Genomic DNA, 24,046 nt, shown 5'->3' with positions numbered 1-24,046 from the left:
CAATGTCATTTTCATAAACCCTAAAATGTTTAATTTAACATTTAAATTTAATTCATTTTTTATTTGAAATCTTTAAAGAATTTTGAATATGATTATACACTTGTTATTTTATCGTTGCTTGCTTTCTAGAACTATTATCTTTTTAGGATACATTAACCTTTTTGATTTACTTCTAGTTTTATAGAAGATTGGATATATATGTAGACTAGAGTATTGGTAAGCATCACAGATATTGCTATATAATCTTATCTGTGCTTATCTCAAAATATTACAGAGTGATATAGAATAAAGGTTTTACTCATCCGGATAATCAGAAAATATTTCATATCCAACTAAATTTTATTTATTGTCATGATTTAAAATTTTCTTTAAATATGATCGATTATTTTGTGCTAATAAAGTGAAAAGTTTCAGAAAAATGGCAAAAAATCATGGTAAGAAGGTAACGTGTATCATATATAAAGTGAAGAAGAGTTTATAATTTAATTTCCACTGTAAAGAATTATAAGAATATTTTTTTTTTTTGATAATACTTTCATCACATTGTAAGATTTAGTGTCTTTAAGTTAAAAGAGTGAGAAATAATCGATTGTAGACTCTATACGTCGTTATATGCAACTACGCATGAGTATGATTTAAGAACGTCAAAACGCAAAGATCAAATATTTGAGCTTCAATCTTTCGACGACCTTTCCCGCCGTGGAGAAAAACCAGTAGGGACGAAGATTTACGCATACGTATAGCTTATTTCAACAAGAAATACACAAGATATATGTACGCAAGTACTCACATATATACGTGCTTTACCGATTCGATGATACAGCCGACGAAATGGTATCTGATTAGTTTACGTTCCGATATTTTTAATCCTTTACGCAGTCTTGCAGTCTACGCTTCTATTTGTTATTTTTCAAGATTATTTATTATCGGTCGAACGGAAATATCTTTGTGCACGCGTAAATGTATTAGAATGGTGAATATATTGAAATATTCATTGTTATTTTACTACACATTGTTTTTTATATCTCGGAAGTGTCAACAAATTTTGCTGAATTACATGTGATATTTTTTGTACAAAAAGAATGACAGATATTAATTATATATCCTATTAATCAATCTTCGTTTTCTAAATATTCTGCCTTTCGTTCTTCGAACTTCAATTTTAAAACGTGCAAAAGTTTACAGTCTCCATAAACGAAGATGGATATATAATGTATTCTGAAAATAGATCTGTCGATAGTACAACGATGATCGGGAAGATAGTTACTTTTAAAATATTTATTCGTTCAAAGACGGTTCTTACATCGTACGGTGAAAATCTGCTTAGAAGTTCTTCAACTCTCCTATTTAATACAGTGATTTATAACCCGTACTGTGCATTATCATTTAATTGTTAAATCGATCAAAGGATAAATCGGTAATCGTTGAAGTTTGTTTAATTAAATTATGTAGTTCCGAAAAGTAACAGATTCGATTTTAAATAAAGGCGCGAAATAAAAAGAAATTTGAAAAGTCATAACATAATTTTATAAAATGTGGTAATAATACAGATATGGTAGTAATTGCAAATGTATGGAGTGTGCACACAAATGTTTAATGATATATTTTTTTTCGAATAAATATTAAGGTTATTATTAATCAATTACTTCGAATTTTTCTTTGTAGATTATACGTGATTTTCTCATCTTCGAAAGGACATATTGAACGAATCGAAATAAAACATGTGATTTTTTGATATGCCAAAAATTAATGAATAATGTATGACTTTGGATATTATCTATCGTGGAAGTAGAAAGTCATAATTGAAAACTCATTTACAATAATGAAGACTTCGCAAGCAGAAACTCTTCTCGCGATATTGTATAATGCATCGATGATTTTTTCTATTGTGTCTTTGACATCTCTCGCGATCATTTGGCAACATTGGGAAATGACCTTAAATGTTTGCATTAGCGTTAACTGTGGTTGTATATTATATGGTATTAATACATTTAGCACGTTTATGGGTGGCGATATAAAGTTATGCCACTTTGGTGTCTACGGACTCGTTCCTACAGTTATAATCGGCTTGTGCCTCGGTGTATATCATATCTACAGATGCTGTATTAATCGTGGTCTCGATGAGCCCAGGGCAATGAATTGCAACAATAACAGGTATAACAATTCATTATTGTAATTTTCTTATCTTTATTCTTATCCGAACATGAATATCCTTGTTAATTTTTACTTGAAAAAGTATTCGTACAAATTTTGCGTCATATTTTTCCAGCATTTCTTTTCTGCGCATGTTCAGTGCAATCAACATCAACTTCCTGTTTTCAAATTTGAAAATGAGACCAAATCAAATTCGAAATTAATAAAGTTAAAGATGCTTTATGTTTCATTAAAGAATGTCAGTTTTATTATATTTCTAGCGATGTCTTTTATGTTTTATTGTGTTAAATAAAAAATTTTGTAGAACCACTATTAATGGGCAAGTCGTCGTAATTGGCCCTAAAAGAAGGACTCCATTTAAACAATGGATGTCGTCAGCATTTTGCGCTGCTTTGTTTGGTTGTCTATCGCTTGCACACGCGGTTGTTATGACGGACGGTTTTTATAAAACTTGTGAACAATATAAAAGAGGTTTGATACAACTTTTGGGTTCCAGAGGACGCGAAGCTCATGTAGGATTTATTTCTAATTTTTCTTGTATTTTAATGAGTCTAATATATTATTTATGATAATATTTGGTTGAACTTTAAATAAAAATAAAGGTATACCTTATTCTAGGTAATTCGACATAGACTCGCATGCGGTGCAATTTTTGACTATATGGATTATCTTCAACCGGATGCTAATAATTTTAGACGGGGAGAGGAACTAAATACAGGTTTTGCATTACAACTCGCAATCATTTGTACATGGCTTAATTTCTTTACATGGGTTATTATATGCCTTCTCTGTTTTACCATGGCTAAAAAGAAACTCAATACTTTAGGAGAATACTTTTGTTGTTGCTAAATCAATTTTCTTATTGAAGTATCATATTTTAATATCAACTTACAACATCAATTTGATCTACGATAAATAAATAATTCGTTTTGTTAGTCCTTTCTTATTAAAATTCATTATCATTCCATCATATAGACATAATATATTAATACAAATATAAAACGTACTAATTATAATACAATTTATTTCAATGCTCTGTATTTTTATACATACAGTGAAAATGTTATTAATACATTACTTATGTACATATAACGTCTATTCATTTACGAAAAATATCATTATATAATTTGAGTATATCTGATAAACGAAATTAATTCAAGATAACTGAATTTAGTATGCAATATTACAATCATGAAATTTATGAAATCATATGACAGGAAAAATAAATATTATTTTTTGAAATTATATACTTCAATATATAAAATAAAAGTGCTGCTTTATTAATGAAAAAAGGAGGAATGTATTGTTTTTATATTATTAACAACTTCGAATAATGGTTTTTTTACGTTAGAAAAGACATTATTTTTTCTACATTATATTTTAATATTTTCTTAGCACCTATTGTTTACAATATATAAATACTGTAAAGAACGACGGGTTTTAAGGCCGACAAATACTAGACTATCTAGTATACAGAACAGCAGAAAATTTAAATCCATGAAATGCACAAGAGTAATTTAGAGAATTTGGAGAATGAAATAACAGCTTAATAATTAATAAAAATGTTCAACAGTTTTTATCACTCGAGTTAATTATTGAAAATATCTAAGAAATATATATTTTTAATTGATTATTATAAACAATTTTTTCTATATATCATATCTCAAATTATTGTGCATTTCAAGAATTCTTCTTTACTGACATCTTGTATATATTTATACAGATTTAAATTATTAATTTATATAGTATTCAAATTTATGTTCTCATATAAAGTGAAGTGATAAATACATTCGCACATTTAATTTTTTTTTTTCTTTTTTTTCTGAGAACTACGTTTAATAACAGTTTGTGTTGCAAAGGTTTCGCAGTAATGTATAGGAACTGAATTGAAAACAATTTTCGGACGTTAAATCTTACATTGTAGACATAAAATTGACTCCGTTCTTTTTTTTATTATATCAGTAATCTTATTCTATACAACAGCGGAAAGTACAAGCTTGAATGGCTATATAATAAATGAAGGCACCTAATTATATATGAGTTAATATCTACAATAATGTTGCATATGTTATGCATTCGAGTGTGTGTATATGTGTATATATATGCCAACGCATAGAAATATTAGCTATAGACATTTCTATTATATTGTCTTCTTCTTTAAATAGTGAACTAAATTTCACAGACGTAATATATATCATTAAAGGCGCAGTATTAGCAATGAGGGGTGATTTTCAAATAAATAAGTAAGCCAACATTACAAGCTTTAATTTATCCTTCTTCAAAAATCGCAGTTTTTAAAAGCTCCTTTAATAAAAACTTTATTAAAAACTAAGTTATAAATATCAATTTGCAAATTTGTTAATAAAAAGCATACATATATGTAATATGTAAATAGCAATAAGATCCAAATACTGTTGTTTCTTAACTAATTTCGTATCTTAAATATTGGTATCACTAAGAATTACAATTTATTATCTTATATGAAGAACATGTCATGTATTTTCTATTGGTCTTCAAACAATTGATCTTTACAAAATGTGCAAATATAATTTATGTTAGCAGGTAGATATTATATAGTATTAATGACATAAAAGTTATTTGCTTAATATTATTTAATTATTATTACTGATTGTTAAACAACAATTCAGTCTTACGTAATAAGGCAATATTTTAGGTAAACCAATGAAGACAAATACAGTTTAAATATTTTTTCTAATATTTCTGTATTGCATATTGCAGATCTTTAATTAGGACCATGTATAAATGTCCTTAATGCTATTATCTGCGCCTTTATAGCTGTGAAATCTACAAGCAATATTTTTCGTACTTTTTGAGAGGAATACTTTATTGCATAAATTCCTCTTGCGAAAATATTATTTATACAATGCATATTTTCATTATATTGACAAAATTTTATATTATAATTTTATTTGTGTATACATGTAACTAACAACCTTTCAGAAAAGTTTTCTGAAAAAGATGTATTATAACAGCTAATCTTGCAAACTGTACTAATAGATATCTACAAATTTCCAAGTATAAATGTAGTGAAAATGCTTAGCTGCAAAAATAGATGCATAAGCTTCCTCTACCAAATTTTTTGCTTTTCTTTTTTTGGTATCGAGCTGCCAAGTTTTAACTTGGTTTTGTCTAAAAACATCTTGGAAAGTATATATATCTTCATATAAATTAATATTACCACTTACGTGATTACTTCCTTAATTCTATTTGCCTGTACAAATCTTCTAGAAATGCAAAAAGTAATTAAAAGATGACATTATATGGATTAATATTTTCCAATTTGCATAAGTCATCTTTACAAAACGCACCATTTGTCAGTCAGGCATAAATATATGTATATACTTGCATATGCCTTATCGTATACACATATGCAGCTACCTGCTGCTATCACATTAAATATTTCTTATTGATTTGTGAAAAAATATAAGACTTAAATAAAAAAATTTATATATATATTTATATATATATATTTGAGAAAAAAAATCCACATTAAATGTATTTATTAGTTATAATATTAATTAATTTTTCTTCACTTATGTATTTCTTGGTATTTTCTGCCTTTATATATTATATTATATTATGTTGCTGGTTCTACCATTAAATTGTTTTTAAATATTAGCAACTAAAAATCTATTTATTTTTTAAAAAATATAAAATAAAATTTTTAATAATTTTATTTCAAGACTATTTTGAATGATTATAGTTCTCGAATCTCTCGAATTTGAGATCTTAATTTTTTCCACAAATCTGAATTCTTCATACATATTATATTATCCATAACAATAACTTTTTTTTTTATCAAATTATGAATAAATAAGTTCTTTTTCAAATATCAAAATATCGCATATATGATAATGAACATATATATCATCATATATAGTTTTTGTTTCCAGAACTTTAATCATTTTTACTGTATTTTCAATTACGTTGTGCAATCATATTCACAATGTAACACAAATCATTATACTATTTCGAGACTACATTTTCTGTTAGAATACTAACGTTTAATTAAAATACAGAATCAAATGCATATATATCTCTTCCTCATATTAGTAATAAATACCTTGGCTATTAGTCAGCTGTATTTCTTCTCAGGTAAATGGATTACTTCGTCTTTTTAATGAACCAAATTTCTTTTCTGGTTCTCTTATTACCTCGAAAGGTGTTACTTTTGTTCTAACTTGTTTTTCATCATTGTCATCACTAGGAAAATCTTCAAAACTCATATTACTGAAACCAGATGTTGCTGCGGAGCCCTTTTTTATCTTCAGATTTTTTTTATGAGATGCAGATTTAACTTTATGAGATATTTTAGTAGGTAGAACATTGACAACATCACCATGATTTTCATTGATAAGATGGTATTTAGATTTATCGGACTTTGATTTATCCTTCTTATGCTTTGATGGATTATCTGTAACTAAAGGTTCTGGAGACATAGGAGAGATTAATTCCGATGTAATACTTAATTTTGAAATGCTATTTAATGCCTGAACTGCTATCGTAGTAGTATGTTGCACTGTTGTATACGTTGGTAGTGTTGTTGGTATTATTGGAACAGCATTTGACGAATGTATGTTACATGTTGACACAGTATTTAATGAATTTTTCACAAAGTTCGGAGACTGTGATAATGGTAGAGATGTTGGCCTTTGTTGTTCACTCATTCGCAAATTTGCAAATTCTTCAAAAGGTACAGATCCAAAAAGATCTTTGGAAGACTCCATATTCAATTTTTCTGTATTACTGATCACAGCACCAAGTTTAGAATTAGAAATAATCGGTGAATTGCCTGTACAATGATTATCTGGAGTTCTATAAGGTCGCGAAGTGATATTAGCATAATTAGCATAAGAAGAAGGTGAATTTATAAATGCAGAGATTGGTTGATCATGTGTTTCAGCATTTATATATTGTTGCATACTGTTAAAGGGATTTGTAAAACCACTTGGACTGAAAGGCGAAGAGCCAAACAAATCTTTCTCCATATCTTCCTGTTCATTAGTATTAGTACAAAGAAGAGTTGTGGTTGGTGATTGTTGAACCGAATGAGTAAAATCTACTACTTCATAATTGTTTTTACTCATATTTATATCCGTGAGATTTTTAGAAGGCAATACAGATAATACTTCAGCTTGAGTTTTATTTTCTACATTCCCTAAGAACTCTGATGTAACTGGAGAACTGGATATAGGTGTTACCAAATTTGAATTTTGAGGAGAGTTTGTAATACTGTTTTCTCCAAAATGTTTACGTCCGCTATCACGACTATCACTACTTTTTCTAGAGCTACTAGATCTTGGAAATGGTGCTAATGCAAATACATCATCTTCTATTTTCCAAACACCATTATTTAATGACCTTAATTTATCATTTTCATCCGACGAACTATTAGCATCTAATAGCAAAGGTTTTGATCCATACTGGAAACCAACAAATGGATCTCCATGAGATTGTTCTGGTTTAGATTCGGGATCTAATTCATCATCCAATAATAAAGGTTTTTCTCCATATTGATGTCCTACAACGGGATCTGAATCAATAGTCGGTAGGTGTTGGGTATGGTGATGTTTTTTTGTCTTTTTCATTCTATATTCCTCTTCATGCGTTGCAACAGATTCACATTCTGCATGATATGCTGAACTTCCACAAGTACGTACACTTTCTGAGATTGTTTCATCTATTTTCTTTTGTTCATCATCATTTTCTTGATTACACTCTTCATCATTTATTGCTTTCAGATCGCTAGCAGAACCTATGGAATCATCAGATTCATATTCTACATTAGTATTATTTAAATCTTGATTCATTTTTTTCTTCCTACTGAGTACGGTTTTCACTCTTTTTTTCTTCTTTTTCACTCGTTCTAGAGCTACGTCCTTATCACTATCACTTGATATTTCATCTGCATTAAAAGCTAATTTTTCATATTTTGAACGATCTTCAATTGGAGCTCGGACAAAAGGTGGAGAAATGGGATTAGATTCGGTAAGCAATGATGCTTCATCATCCATTCCATCCTGTTTTACCCCTGAATTCCATTGTTTTAAAGGCACCCTAATATTATTATTTTGTATCCTTCCTGAAAAATAAAATATCACATTTTTCTTCAAAAAAGTTTTTAATTAGACAATTAAAAAAAATAGTTATGTTTTAACTATTAAATAAATAACTTCCCTATAAGCATAGCTCTTTTTATAACTTAATTGAATCTTATACTTACCTATGTACATTTTACACTATTATCTAATTTTAATATATTGTGCTTTTATTATAGTTATATTCGATTGCACCTGAACTGTTATTATATAACACGAGTTTTTTCCTTTTTGTTATACATACAATAATACATTTTTTACAATATCCTTAATTCCAAGGAATATATGTACAAGCTTATTTAGTACTAACATTAATTACTAAGTATACATTTACTGATAAAAAAATGTTAATTTTATATAAGGAACTGTGATTTTATAATATATATACAGTATAAAAAAAAAAAAAAGAATAAAAAGAAGTATACTTAAAAAATTTAAACGAAGGATATATCTGATTAGGTCTGCTGCAGAGAATGTGTTATGATAAAATGTAATGTGCTATCTTCTCTTTTATAATATAATATATGTCTAAATCTATTTAAGTTTGCTATTATCAGATATAAAGAAATAGTCATCAAATAAATTTCAGGGAATTAAATTGTATCCAAAACTATGTTAGTACCTCCACCATTGCGTCTGGAACAGTCCTAATCAGATTTGGGGGTCAAGGGCTTGTATTAAAAACGCAGTAATACTTTGAATAAACATATATATATATATATATATATATATATATATGTGTATATATATATATATATATATATATATATATATATATATCTAATAATAATATATAGGATACTTAAGTTAATTGATTGTCACTATTGAGTATCGGTTCCATATTGTCAATTAAACAAAGAATTGCTGCGTTTTATAGTAATACTAATTGCAAAAAAGAATACTCCATATGCTAATGTATATATTTATTGCTGTAACATAATCACTTCTAATACAGCAGAAACAGAAATGTCCAAGATTGTCAACCCCTCATAGTGCTTTCATTTTATAGCATTATTTTTAGTTTATGGCTTCTATCATCGAAATGATAAAAAATAGCATGCTGAATTTGCTGTATTAATAAACAGAATGAACCTTGCAACAATGCAATTAACTCACCATGTTAGAATATCCGAGATACCAGTAACATTAGAAACAACATGGAAGGCGGACAATGCAAGATAAAGACATTAAATTGCATAAATAGTTAATAGAATTTTCAGAAATCAACCAAAAGTTTTGTGCCTCCCAAACTCATTAGGTTGTTCCAGACAGTGGACAGATAAATTTGATTTTGCAGAAATTCTGTTCACAGAAATAAGCACATATACAAGCTATCATTACCTTTAATTTATACTTTGAGTAGTCTAGAATACTTACACACTTACAGTTTAATGAAGTTGTTTAGACTAAGTTATACATAACTTTTATATTCGTATATACACATATGTATACATACACACAGAGTATATGTGTATACATAGGTATTTTAATACGGGAAGAATTAGTTCATTGTGATCTCCAGTACCTATTTATATCTACAATATTATCAGCATGCTTAGGAGTAAATTATTCAAACAAGTGTATTTCATAAAAAACTATATAACTTCATTTCAAGCACTTTATTTATATTAAAGTAATTAATCATTTTTATGACACAGTTCTGAATTGTACCTTTGAACCTTTTCTTCCCTCAATATGAATTCTATGTGATTACCATAATATATTTGGTAATCATGAACAATATGTGTGCACATATTCATATGAACAAGATATTATACTTTACCCTATAGCAATATATATCACATTATATGTATACATATTTGTAATAACAAAACAGTTTATGTATTTTATAACGTATAGTTAATATTTATTTATATATATATATATATTGTTCCTTTTAATTTAGAAAAAAGAAAAAGAAAACCAAACAAAAAGAAAAAAAGAAAATGAAAATTCATATTATCTGGTATTTTAAATAGGAACAACTATTATAAAGTTAAAATTTCTATCTAAATTTCTATCACCTTATATATAAGTTCATAATATTTGAACAATTATTGATAAACATTGTAACTTTGATAACATAGATAACATACTGCACCTAACATGAATCTAATATTCGATGTATTATGCATTTAATTCCTGAAAATCTTTCTATTCCTGTTAAAAATAAATATATTGTTGTATATGAAGATATTATAGTATCTTGTTTATAAGCAAGCATAACAATAACTGAGTAAAAATGATATCACAATATATTCTTTACAAATACTCTTATGCTTTATCAAACTGTTAAAAATTTAATATGGATATATATAGCAATATGTACTACATTTAATAAGTCGCAAAAAATTTTTTTAATTATTCTTTAACAAATATATTTATGAAAAATATGAATTGTCCATGAATTTTACACTAACATAGAAAACGCAGCACATGTATATATGGATTACTAATAATCATTTGACAAGATAATTAATATTTAATACCTTTCCAAGCAACTATATAAACTCCATATATTTTCATAAAGATTACCTCCAATTAAGTACCCCACGTTTTAATTTATCTCATGAATATTTTGAAGGTAATTATACGTGAATTTATTATATGTAAAGTCAAAACTTATTTTTCATAATTATATCTTATTATTTGTGGACTAGACTTCTTTATGAAACTCATGTATAATCTTTTTATGTTTTTTGTATTTATAATTTTGAACATTCCAAATTATATGTGTATTTTTCTTTTTAAATTAACGATATTACCAAGTCATTAGTTTTATTTGAAGTAGTTAGTAATTAATTTTCAGAGTCTATAGTTTATTCTTTGGTAATTCAAGTAAAATTAAAAAGTAATATTCTTAAAAACAAGTGTGAAAATAAAAATAAATTTGTTTCTCATCAGACTTTATGTTTCAATACAACAATTAGGACGACCAATATTACAACTGTTTGATTTAATATAGCTTACATGTCTATGTACATAAATCTATTGCCAAAATGTAAAGAAATGAAAATATTTGAAACAAAAAAATAATTTTTTGGATAAAAATGAAATTTTAACATTGGTCGTCGACATTGTGAAATTGTGATATAAATTTGATATATTGAAAAGCAAGAAAAGTAGTTATTTGTATGTTAAAGTAGCTTTAGAAGTTGTAATTACTCGCAAGTACACACTCATCCTTATTCTTGCAAAAGGTATTTGTTGCATCACAGTCGGTTTTAACTTTTATAAACGACAAAGAAACATTAATAATTAAAGTGTAAATAGAAAAAAGAAAATGTAGATAAAGTAAATAGTATTAGTTTTAGAAAATTAATATCTACTTTTCTGTGCAATTAAATTATACTTAGTTGTTCAGTTTCAAAATAACTTTTGGCTCGTATCTTTTCCTTTTGTAAAAAAATCACATTTCCTTAATAACCAGTATGAAAAAGTACGTTATCAATAAGCAAAAACATTCAAGAAGCAGTATACAAATATCTCTAAGAGTTTAAGAAATAAGTTATAAAACAGAAATTAAATTACAAAGTTTATATATATATATATATATATATATATATATATATATTTGTGATATAAGTTATCACTAATAATTCTAGAGAGAAAAAGAAAGGTAAAGATATTAAAAAAGGATTTCATGCATTACCTCCAGCAACTGCTGCAGCTTTTGATCCAATTTTGTTCTTCTTTCCTGCTAAAACAAAATTTCGATGTTAATGTATGTAAACATTTATAAAATTTACCGTTGAGTTTGATATATTAGAAACATTCAATTACAAAAATTATATTTTACAAATTCTCTAAATATTTGAAGTTATAATTAGTTTTTGAAAGTGCAATCGCAGACTTACTTGGCAGAGTGAATGGTGCTGATTCAAATGGATCTTCAGGTAATTCAGAATAAGTCATAACGAGACTTTCACGACTCTTTACGCAACTAATGCTGGTGTTACTACCTCTTCGAATTTTATCAAATTCAGCGCCAAAGATATGATCTTCTGTTAATTGACCAAAAGGTTGCACATCTTCAAATGGATTCCAAGCAGCCATTTCAGTATTCAATGATCTACCTTCTGATCCTATCAAACTTGAAAGCTCTCCCTGATAAAAATATATAAAGCCGTTTTTATAATTTATGAATATTTACAAATTTAAATATCTCTTTTATTACTTTGATTTTCTTAATTAATAGTGCAAAAAATAAATAAGGAATATATAATAACTTTAAAAAGAAGCTAAAATGAGGTCATATTAAATGAATAAACATATACAAAGCAATTCCGATATATTAAATTATAAAAGCTGAAGCAAAATAAAATTTTTACAAGATGTGCAAACATATTTTTAAAAATAATATTCAAATAAATTTAAAAGGTTAAACATGGAACCAAATAAAACTGTGCGCTACATATACTTACAACACGTACATGCGAGGCACTCGTTCCTATACAAGGTTTTGTATCGATTGGTACTTCAGGAGATGTTATGTCTTCCGAGCGCAATTTGACTGAAACTTCATACGGTGCTAAGAATTGGGTTGTCTCAGTTGCAAACGCTCTGTGAACATCGAAATGGCCGCTGTAATATAAATAAAACAGCTTTGACAGATGGGAAGTTGTGAAGCAACTGTTGTAGTCTTTAAACATTCCATGATGAAATTATATAAAAAGAAAGTACGAGTCAAATAAACAAATATCTTAAAATCGTGAATGTGTTAGAAGCATTGTTATTTATGAGTATTGAGTAAACGAAATTAGTAATGATATCAATATGAGCTTACTTATTGAAAGCGCTAGTATCACTGACATTTCTTCTATGTCTCGATGAATTTGAAGTTGGACTATCAGGTGGTGATGTACTAGAGCTTATACTTTGGCTCAAACTTTCTGTCTTGTTAACAGGTTTGGGCAAAACTGGTGGAGTTGTTGATGAACTTGTTCTATTAGGCCCAGTTTGAATATTTAATTTTGATGGTAATGTCATAGGCACGACTTTTGAAGATGAACTATTTGTAGAATTTGATAGTTTTTGCAAAACTTTAGTAGATCCAGGTTTAGGTGCAACAGGTGGTGGTATTTTTGTAGGAGGTGGCATTGTACGAGTATCATCCTTAAAAGGATCTGGATAGCCTGTAAATATATTAAATAGAAATGTTAATATTGGTATCATCTAAGAGAGTTTATTAAATAAATTACTATAACTGAAATTACGTGATGGGGGAAATAATGCTTCCAAGTTTTCCTCATTTATATTTGTGGTAGATCTTTGTTCGTGTTGCCTCGATTCAAAATAATATGAATTTTTATCTTGAGCAGATACAGGACTTTGGCGAGTCATAGGAGAATGATTAATCATAGGACTCTGCGATTGACTATATTGTGTTTGCTTGCCTTGTGACTGTCCAAAAGAAACATTTTGATTTGGAGTACAAACATGTGGTGAAACTTGACCAAAAGACGATTGCGTGGACAGTTGCAATGATTGTTGAGGATTCACTGGAAGTGTCTGAATATTTTGTACATTTTGGCCTAAATAAGTTGAAGTTGTATTCATTGGTGTAATTTGTTGAAGAGTAATTCCAGCAGGGTTTTGTTGTTGGATTTGACTACCTTGCCCTGATATTTGTCCTACTATTTGACCACTTAAGTTTATAGGACCTGTGCTCACAGCTTGTCCTTTTGGTCTTTGTCTAGGAGTAACAGAGGTACCCTCTACAGTTGTAACAGGCGTAGGTTTGGGAGTTCTAACAGATGATGATCTTTTAATATTATCATTTTCCATTAAAGGACATGGCAAAGAATCTAACGTAGGTGTTGGAGTTTTCTATAAAAGGCAAAGTAAATACATAAAAAATAATAACTTAATACGTATAGTATGAAAACTAGAAATAGTTTTAGCGAGATACAACTTACATGTAGATTTTGAACAGGACATTCTTTTCCTTGAATTTGGAAAGCAATCGCTGAAACTTGATAAATGTCAGGTCTAACATCTGGATCAGGTTCCAACATATATCGAATTAAACAATGAAGAGCTTTACTATATCTATAAAAACAAGTTCCATAATAATATTTCATAAATTATAAGAACTTTATACATTACATACATTGTTACATACCTTGAATTATCTGGTATTGTAAAGTTTCCAGACTGTATGGCAAGTGTACTTTCACCAAATGGTAAAGTAAAGAAACATAATTTATACAGCAAACAACCTAGGGCCTAAAACAGGACGCATAAGGAACAAGAGTTATTTTAAAACAAAAACAAAAAAAGAAAAAATAACATCAAAACCGATAATTTACCCATATATCTGCTTTTGTAGTTATAGGTTTCCCGCAATACATGTCAACCATCTCCGGTGCCCTATAACTCAAAGTTGTATATTTTTTAATTTCTTCTTCGACTATCGCAGCTCCTAGAATACTAGGATTGAGAACTTTTCCTGTTGCTGAACCAAAATCACAAAGAACATAATTCCCAGAATCGGCAAACAATATGTTTTCAACCTATGAGAATATACATATGAGTATTGCTATTTTGAAAACTATTATTATATTTGATTATGAATAGTTAACCTTTAGATCTCTGTGGATAATGGGTGTTTGACAATGATGTAGCCGAGATACAGCCTCACAAACGTCACAAAAAATTTGAAGGATTTCTGATTCATTAAAACCAGTCTGCAATCTAGTAAATTTATATTCCAGTTTGTGAAAGAATATATAAACGATTTGTGGTTCTAAATTAGTCACAATATTATATTTACCTATTGTTCATCATCTGAAGAACTTGAGATTTACAATAAGGCATCAAAAGTAAAAGCTCGTGAACTCCTCCACCTGTATGTGTGATACTACTATCTACATATCCTATAATATTCTTGTGTCCGCTCAGGTTGCTCTATAAGAAAGCACAAAATACACAAACACCATAAAGATAAAATTTATTCAATTTATCGATCTTTTTTTTTGGTCTTAAAAAAAAAAAAATAAACATAAACAACGAACTAAAATAGTTATTACGCTTTAAAAGTCACTTTTATAAAACGTCTTCAAAGTTAAAAATTCTTACGAGTACTATAAAATAATAAGCACATTATTTCTTTCTTTTTTGTCGCAGTAATCTTTTTACTCACAGCAATTTGTATTTCCCTTTTGCATACATTGAGATCGTGTTCGTTATTCACGTACATACGTTTAAGTGCATATCGCCCGGTCGAAGCTTTGACCAAAAATACTATGGCAAATCCGCCTGTAAAGGTTATCAAATATATTTATTAGAATTTATATAGTATATTTATGTAGTAATAACTTTGTAATATAAGTGTACCAAGTGAGTAGATTGGTATAAATGCATTTTTAATTGTTTATACATTCTATGAAAATATCATAATATTCGTTAACACGAAAACATATCAAAATAAATTACGCGTGTATCGTACGTGTATGCGTGCGCATATTAAATGAGTATACCATTGTAAAAAAAAAAAATAAATAAATAAAAAAAAAAAATAAAAAAAAAACGTATTAAAACGACGACATTAAATCATATTACAATATAACTACGGTAGGCAATAAGTAGTATTAATACAACGTGATCTATTCATTTGTTATTCAATCAAAGAAATATCACTACATCTAAATTTGTACGATCTTAACTATGCCTTATTGCCGTATACCTTATGCAATATATAAACATAGTACCGATGAAACATCGACCGCTCAATATTGCAAAATAAACAATTCGTCTATTAAAAATCGATAAAATGTCATCTCAATGAATCCTCGAACGAGATTACATAGTTAAATATTCAAATTTTATCAAATTGGTTTAGCGAGTATTGCGAGAAAAGTTGTACGCGATCTTGTGCCGATAATTGTGGTCTTGAAATGATATATTTGTAAAGACGTAGAGAGAAATAATAGAAGAAAGTAGATAATAATTTGTTGTAAAAGGAAAGAAAGTCGTGCAACAAAGATTAGATTATCGGATAAAAATCGGAAATATTCGAGTTAAAAGAAAAAACTGTAGATTGTAGTCTTCATTAAAAGGAGGGAGGGGAGATAAGGTGAGGGGCGGGTAGAGGCGTATTTGGAAGGCAGAAAATCCAAGGCTGGTAGAAAGATACATATAGAGATATCTACCTTCCGCCAGGACCTCTTCGACGGTTACAGTGTATCGTCCAACTACGAACACCTTTCCTAAATAACTGTTGGGTTCCTTCGACGTGTTTTCGATCTTCGAAAAGAGCTTCTTCATATTGGCACACGTCGTTGGCCCTCCCAACACCTAGCTGACTTGACATAAGGCCTCGCGCTACTTTTTCACTTTTACCGCCGTACGATATGCCGATCCTCGAACAGATCTTCTCTCACTCTTCGCGTTCAAATCCTGCTCCTTTTGACTTATCTTTTCCACGATTATAAGCTCTATTAAACCATCGAAAACCTTTTATCTCGCACGACAAACTTAACCAAGCGAAATCGTCTTGATCATGATAACAGGCTAACGTATTTTCAGCTAGCCGACATATTCAGGCTATACGCACTGCGTCTGCGCTTTCTCGTAGATACCATCTCGGAGGAAACATATGTGCACAACTTCCGGTCAAACGTCAAAACGCGGATTGTCGCGCGCTGAAAACGTATTCGTTCTTTTTCCCTTCCTCGAACAATCATTTCTCCTTTTCACGCATTTCTTCTCTTTAACTCCATAACTTTATATGTTTCTTTGAAATGTATTGACAAGGTGAATTATTCGACGATCTTCCGCAATGAGTGACTCGGAAGACAGTAATATTGTGGGTGAAATAAAAGATTTAGAAAATGTATTGGCAACAATACCGGCGAATCTTAAATCTCCAGAAAAATCATCGATCGAAACAATCCATGAATTTTCTCAAATTGATGGAAGTTTTGAAGAGTCGAAAACCCCCGAAGACTTAACGATTGATAAACTTAAAGCCGCTTTGGATTTAAACAAACAAATGATCGAGAAATTAATGAATACGAAGAATGAGGTGAGCGCGATTTTAGAGGATTGCGAAGAACAGTTGCAAATGATAGATGAAAAAATGAAAAAGTACGTTAAACATTGGACGAACAATTCGAAAAGTAACATCTCCGCAGCTGGCATGCCTTATTTTAAGGATAAGAATTGCTTTGCTGCTCCCAAAAATCACGACACAAAGCTTAAAGCAGCTCGTGGAGAATTGCAAATAGCAAATTTCCAAAAAGCTTGTATATGGACGATTAAAGATAGAAAAGTTGTATTAAACACAGTCTACGAAGAAGTTATGGTATCTATATTAGAAAATTCACATAACGAAGGAATGCAAGAGTCAAAAGTAAACAATATTATTTCATCTGAAGATACATTTAAAAGAATGTTAAAAGCAAGAAACGTAGATGAGATTATTGGCCCTCTCGGGGAAAAGAAATTTGACTGGCTTAAAATTGCAGCCATGAATGTTGATGGCAGACATTCTGCAGATGAGTGTTCAGTTATGTGGAACATTCTTTTACATCCTGACATTAATAAAAGCAAATGGACACGTACAGAAGAATCAAAATTAAAGAAAATTGCAAAACTCTATAGGTACGAAGATTGGGATAATATAGCAAAAAAATTGGATACTAAACGTAGTGGATATCAATGTTTTGTTAAATATACTTCTATGGGAAATCTATTGAAGCTAACAGAGCGAACATGGACAATGAAAGAAGATGAAAGATTATGCGATATTGTTGCAAAATGTAGAATAGGCAATTTTGTACCTTGGGCTGAAGTGATGAGTTATATGAATTTTAGACCTAAGCAACAACTCTATTTTCGATGGATGTTTAAATTAGCACCACATTTGAAAAAAGGACGATTTACTAAAGCAGAATCTGAAACTTTATTGCAAGGTGTTCACAAATTCGGTACTAATTTTTCTCTAATAGCTGCACAATTAATGCCTGATAGAACTTCGATACAATTAAATGATCATTATCAAACGTTAACGTCAAAAGGCTCCACTCATCATTGGACGCTTCAAGCCGATATGAAACTTATTGATTTATATAAGAAAATAGGTCCAGACTGGTCAAAAATAGCAAAAAATTTTAAATATAAAAATAGAACACAACTGAGACATCGATATACTGCTTTATATAAATATGCATCAAAAGGTTTATCAATATTTGAAATTCCTAGACCTAAAAATGAAAACTTGTCAAAAATGGAAGATGCCGAGTTTAGCGACAAAGAATATTGTGTTGATGTTATAGAGAATGATATTGATGATAAACTTGATGAATTATTAATAGAACATTTTCAGAATTTAAGTACTATTAAATCTTCTCATAATGAAAACTTTTATTATGATTCTCAAAAGCTTTGTAGAGATACAAAAGAATTATATTCTATTTTAGAAAGTTTACAAGCGGATCTCCATATTCCAGATAATTTTGATTATCTTCCATTAATAGAAATAGATAAACAATTGTTATATTCTTTGAAAACATACATTAAGTCTAAGTTTGAAAAACAAAATTCTAACAAAGAAGTAGAAGCTTTCAAATTAAAAATGTTTGGTTTGCAGAACAATGAAGAGCAAAAAGTTCATTTTATACCACCGCTTCCTTTTGGAGCTTATGCAGATATTAAAAATCATAAACAAACGAAAAGTATAGATTATGTTTTTGATACTAATAAAAAATTTGTGGTTGATGTAAATATGGAATTTAACACACCTGAATTGATAATTCATTTTATAGGTGGTTTAGAAGAACATATACAATTCAATAAAATTTCTACTTTATATTGTAATAAGAAGGATAAATGTGAACAGCAGAGGATTATTCAGTCTATTAATAATACACATACAAAATTTAATGTTCACAAAAATAATAATTTCCCTAACAGTACAGAAATAGATAAATCTTGTAGCTTAAATGTAAATAATCAATTAAACTTCACACAACCAAAGAATTATATTAACAAAAATAATTATTTAGTGTATAAAGTAAAAACAACAGTTTATGAATCTTTTGGTGAATCCTCTCTTTGGGTATCACCTATGGACCATAAAAAAGAATTAGTTAATGTATTAGGTGTAGCAATTAAACCGAATTATATAACTTTATCAACTTATAGGAATTTAGTTACATTAAAGAATATATATGATATTGAAAATATATCTAATAACGTTCAGTCGAATTATAAAGATATTGAAAAAGCATACAAATCAGAAAAAGCATATGAACTATTAAAAAGACGACTTATACAATTATTTAAATATCCCATATGTATGTCTTATTTATCATTAGAAGAAATGAATAATACAACAGGATCATCTTTAGAAGAATCTAAAAATGTAGTATGTAATAAGAGAAAAACAGTACAAAAAAATAGAATTAGAGCAAAAAGAGTTAAAGAAAATCCTTCAGAAAAATTTATTTGTGATACAAATATGCCAAGTATTACTTGAAAGATTTGTAAGCTTTTAAGTTTATGATACAAAATCATGGTTTTATCAAATGATTTTAACTTATAATAACGGAGTAATTTCTATTTTAATTAAATATTAGGAAAAATTTTTTAATCTTCCAGATGTATTTTTGTGTACGAATATAACGAGTTTCCTATAATCTTGATATCATGAAAAGTAAAATAAATTTTCCAAAATTTATATTCCTAAATGTGATTATGTGTCTATTCTAAATGGTTAGATTTATGTATTGTCTTTTTATTTGTACCAAAAATGAAGTTATTTACAATAAGCACTTAAAATAATTTCAGTTCTAAAATAGCGGATATATTAAAAACTAAAAAACTGCAAGAATATTTAAAATGGTATTATCCATTAATGTGAATTAAATCGATCGTGCCTATTGCGAAAAAATAAAGTCAAGTCCTTCGATCATATAGAAATGATGGTTTTGATGTAGATCTATATGTACACCTTATATTAAAAAAGTTATATTGTATATAAATTTTTCAATTGAATGAACTGTATACTTAAATCTATATACATTTTATAAACAAAATTCATTTGAGAAAATAAAAATACTATAATATATAATAATTTATTTAGTATAAATTAGATAAACTAGTTAATTAAATACAACAGATATAACCAAATAATACATACATACAATATAAACAAATTTTAATCATACTAATGACTTCTAAAAGTAAAGTAATTATAGAAACCCATTTCATAAATCAGAAAGATATTGCATAGTAGAATAATATGATTGCTTTACTTTGTGCATACTAAACAAACACAAAAACTTATCAAAAACTATATACATTAATATTTTGAGTATGAATTCATTTTTATAATTATTATTTTTATGTAATGACAATATTTTAATAATTATTGTGATAGCTTATGAAAAGTTATATGATTATTTTTTCTTTTAAATTAAATTATTTTGAATAGCATTTAAATCATAAGAGCATTATTCCCCAGCCTGCTGTATGAACTCCCCACAAAAATAAACTTGCTTCAACCTTAGAAACTAAATGTCTAATAGCATCTAATATTGATTTAAGTCTTCCATTGGTAATTTTTAAAATTGGTTTTTCTTGAATAAGTTTCTTTTTTGACAAATATTCTATTAAAGGTACATGATCTCTAGCAAATATTGGCATATACTCCTCCACTTTTTCTCTAGTCCACCAAGCTTGCGTATTGCTTTGTCTGTAATTAAAAAATAATGATTTCTAATAGTTGTAAAAATTCATAACATAAAAAATTATCTTCTCAATTCCGTTTTGTATACAATTTATACATTGTAAAAGTACGTACGTATTATTCCATGGCACGTAATAATAATGATAAAGACTTGCTTTTATGTACTTTGGCGGTTTAGTATTAAATGGATTTTCCACAGTATTTATTAAAGCCAATGCTTCGGGCTGTCCATTTAAAAGACGAAATGCTAATGACATTAACCAAGGATTTTGATGATATGTACTTGAAGCAGCAAAACACATTTGCCAATCAAGACGAGGTTGATGAGGAGCTATAAGTAAAATATAATAAAAATAAAATGAAATATATTTTTCAATTTTGATCTATCTATTTTAATCAATTTTGATTATGTACAACTCACTAAATAAAAGTTTCTAAGACATTTAAATAATTCATATTCATATATATATATGTAGTATAATATTTATCAAATAACTCACCTACAAATGGTAATACATTATTTACATTTCCTGGTTTGTATAGGAATTCATATTCTTTCCAAGACCCATCAATAGTATTACTGCCTTCAATAATTATTTCTGGCCTTCCAGCAATACCTTTCATAGGTCTATATGATCCATAACTGTTAACAAGATGAAGATGTTCAACATTTGTGTAAAGCTTTTGAATCTGAGATGGTATTGATAAGTTGTAATGTGGATTCAATGTAACATATGGTACCTAAATAATATACATTTCTACATTACTTTTATGACAATTCGAAATAGTAATATATGCATTAGGTATATATTATTTTTACTTACAATACTAAGAGTAAAAATTAAACATACAGCAGCAGTGTATAAAATTGTAACAAGATTAACAATTGCTTTACTCTGTGTTCCTTTAGTGATAATTACCAGGTCTTTCATTGTATTTATTATTATGTATCCAAGCGATGCAATACCAATATAAATAGAAATAGGAATTATATATGACAGAAAATTATTAAACTGCTTTTGAGTAAATGCTAGAAATAGAGAGTTAAATAATAATACAAAAGAAATAATATAATATAGTTTTATGAAGTACTTAATATCTTATGTACACATATAAAAATATATTTACCAATTTCAGCTTGAATAGTCCAATTATTTGAGATATGTATGTTGTAATACACACACATACCATATAATATACTTGTATATATCATGATGCACAAAAGTACAGATCTTTTGTCAAGGACATTATTATTTTTATGTTTTCTACCATTAAAAATACGATCGTCCAGTAAAGAGATACATAAACATATTATCAAAAAATTGTAAAAATTATAATTTCCTGTTACAATAATGAAAACTTGTAGTAATACCTACAATTATAATAACATTTTTTAACTATAATTTTTTTATATACTTTACTATGAAAAATAAAATTAATGTTTACCTGAAGATAGAAAGCTGTTAATCTTACTAATCTATTTGGAAAGAAGAATAAGAAAGGAATAACAATCTCCGTAACATTTGTTAAAACAGTAGTGAACCGAAGAATCCAAACTGGCAAATGATGTGCATACCATGCTAAAGCAGTAGGTATACATTGAGACTCAAAATACGTGTTCAAAGCTGTAAAAAGCATTTAACATATAAGATATTATTTCAAAATTTCTTTCATATTAAAGTTTATACAAATATTACCATTCAATTTCCACCAGCTTGGACATTGAGAAATGAGTTTTCCAGCACCAGTAGAAAATATCAATCGAAAGAGTAACCAACGTACAGTCCAAAAAGTAACAGTGTCACTTGGAGTACTTCTTTTATTATGTGGAGAATATAAAAGGGGTGCTATAAAGATACATAGAAATCCTGTTTCTAAGAGAAGAGAATCCCTACAAAACAATCAAAAAATTGTTAAATTATTTAAAAATTCTATAAAATTTATGAAAATTCATAATAAAAAAAAGTAAAAACTTTGTTAAGATCTACCATTGAAACTTCATAAATATTTGACCAATCTGGTACAAAGAATAATATAATAACCAAAGTGTTATAAACACTGGTGAAACGCAGAACTTTTGTGAAACAAATCTGTAAGAAAACAACGAATATTTGATTACAAAAATGAGTGTTTAAAAGGTAACAATAGAAGTAATAATAATAATATTTACAATAACAATAATTATTATAAATAATGCTAACATATTATACTTCTTATCCAAATCATATAAAATCTCAATCAAATTTTCTGACTTACCCCAAAAAAGCAAGTGTTATTCCAAGAAGTGATAATAAATCAAGCATATATTCTACATTTAAGCCTAAATATGGAGCGAACCATATCAATGTTGGCTTTTGTGAAAATTTTTCATTTAATGATGCATGACTTTCAAAATTTAACTGCGTTCTAGCAGGTAAGATTCCATTATTACCGTATAATCCTAAGTATATATAAATTGAAATTATTTATTTTGTATCTTTATTTTGAAATTTGTCTTCTTTTTAATTATCGTCCAATGCTATCATATTTCATTAATTTAGTATAGTACATACCTGGAATCTGAACATAGAAACTGAGAAAAGCAGATAAATAAATTATGCAAATTCCTCTGAGAAATAAATTTCGTGTATAACGTACTGGAAGCATAGTGTTTTTCTCTTCATATAAAACAGAACTTATGTTATATTAATATTCTCATTTGTTAAGCAAAAGCAAATGATTCATTGGTAACAATGCTTGCGTATATATATATACATGTATTTAAGTGTAGTTGAATTAAGACTGTTCATCACCTTTCACTCGAAGCGCATCTGATTTCAGCGACAAGTATGGACAAAATATGAACTACAAGAGCAATAGGGAAACACTGTCTTCACTATGCGCACATTACAATGACCTGTAAGCTTGCCTTGGTTATACCCCTCTCAAATTTAAACTATGTCAACATTCACGAAAGTCGCTTCACCAGGAATAAAACTAGGAGTATCAAAATCCAGATTGATTTTTGCATACCGAAAGAAGGAGATCCACTAAAAAGTCAAGACCGAAGAATACTTCCTAAAGGAATGGTGATGAAAAT

The 24,046-nt window shown here is 28.1% G+C and overlaps 4 protein-coding genes across 15 annotated transcripts; 2 read left to right on the top strand and 2 right to left on the bottom strand.

Annotated features, from left to right (window-relative positions):
* Window positions 1-105: 105 nt before the first annotated feature.
* LOC124432008 lies at window positions 106-3,092 on the top strand. Of its 7 annotated transcripts, none has more exons than XM_046980480.1 (4): window positions 106-434; window positions 1,666-2,154; window positions 2,459-2,666; window positions 2,773-3,092. In XM_046980480.1, the coding sequence occupies exons 2-4, from the start codon at window positions 1,823-1,825 to the stop codon at window positions 3,001-3,003; spliced, it is 771 nt and encodes a 256-aa protein (XP_046836436.1). In that variant the 5' UTR covers window positions 106-434; window positions 1,666-1,822; the 3' UTR covers window positions 3,004-3,092. The 7 variants fall into 7 exon arrangements, with proteins under 7 accessions (XP_046836436.1, XP_046836437.1, XP_046836442.1 ...); XM_046980481.1 differs by having other exon boundaries at window positions 106-442; XM_046980486.1 differs by lacking the exon at window positions 106-434 and adding an exon at window positions 489-774.
* A 348-nt stretch (window positions 3,093-3,440) lies between these two features.
* On the bottom strand, window positions 3,441-16,833 carry LOC124431977 (AP2-associated protein kinase 1). Of its 5 annotated transcripts, none has more exons than XM_046980416.1 (13): window positions 16,427-16,833; window positions 15,418-15,533; window positions 15,049-15,182; window positions 14,858-14,969; window positions 14,585-14,788; window positions 14,398-14,501; window positions 14,192-14,324; window positions 13,490-14,102; window positions 13,060-13,408; window positions 12,707-12,857; window positions 12,131-12,380; window positions 11,926-11,973; window positions 3,441-8,257 (listed from the first exon to the last, which is right to left on the bottom strand). In XM_046980416.1, the coding sequence occupies exons 1-13, from the start codon at window positions 16,539-16,541 to the stop codon at window positions 6,267-6,269; spliced, it is 4,320 nt and encodes a 1,439-aa protein (XP_046836372.1). In that variant the 5' UTR covers window positions 16,542-16,833; the 3' UTR covers window positions 3,441-6,266. The 5 variants fall into 5 exon arrangements, with proteins under 5 accessions (XP_046836372.1, XP_046836370.1, XP_046836371.1 ...); XM_046980414.1 differs by having other exon boundaries at window positions 3,442-8,257; window positions 12,698-12,857; window positions 16,427-16,831; XM_046980415.1 differs by having other exon boundaries at window positions 3,442-8,257; window positions 11,926-11,970; window positions 12,698-12,857; window positions 16,427-16,831.
* Window positions 16,834-17,026: 193 nt separating this feature from the next.
* Window positions 17,027-20,198, top strand: LOC124431979 (snRNA-activating protein complex subunit 4). Its single transcript, XM_046980419.1, has one exon. It carries the CDS (start codon window positions 17,056-17,058, stop codon window positions 19,753-19,755), a length of 2,700 nt encoding a protein of 899 aa, XP_046836375.1. The 5' UTR covers window positions 17,027-17,055; the 3' UTR covers window positions 19,756-20,198.
* A 295-nt stretch (window positions 20,199-20,493) lies between these two features.
* On the bottom strand, window positions 20,494-23,801 carry LOC124431980 (lipase maturation factor 2-like). 2 transcript variants are annotated; one of them, XM_046980421.1, is made up of 11 exons: window positions 23,605-23,801; window positions 23,520-23,526; window positions 23,224-23,407; window positions 22,956-23,057; window positions 22,665-22,858; window positions 22,414-22,592; window positions 22,096-22,339; window positions 21,792-21,997; window positions 21,468-21,708; window positions 21,082-21,298; window positions 20,494-20,973 (listed from the first exon to the last, which is right to left on the bottom strand). In XM_046980421.1, exons 1-11 carry the CDS (start codon window positions 23,611-23,613, stop codon window positions 20,721-20,723), a joined length of 1,836 nt encoding a protein of 611 aa, XP_046836377.1. In that variant the 5' UTR covers window positions 23,614-23,801; the 3' UTR covers window positions 20,494-20,720. The 2 variants fall into 2 exon arrangements, with proteins under 2 accessions (XP_046836377.1, XP_046836376.1); XM_046980420.1 differs by having other exon boundaries at window positions 20,496-20,973; window positions 23,520-23,799.
* Between the last annotated feature and the right edge of the window lie 245 nt (window positions 23,802-24,046).

The sequence above is a fragment of the Vespa crabro genome, chromosome 23 (assembly GCF_910589235.1).
Source record: "Vespa crabro chromosome 23, iyVesCrab1.2, whole genome shotgun sequence".
Classification (NCBI taxonomy): Eukaryota; Metazoa; Arthropoda; class Insecta; order Hymenoptera; family Vespidae; genus Vespa; species Vespa crabro.
The sequence above is the reverse complement of the archived record's forward strand: the minus strand, read 5'-3'. Positions and strand labels throughout refer to the sequence as shown.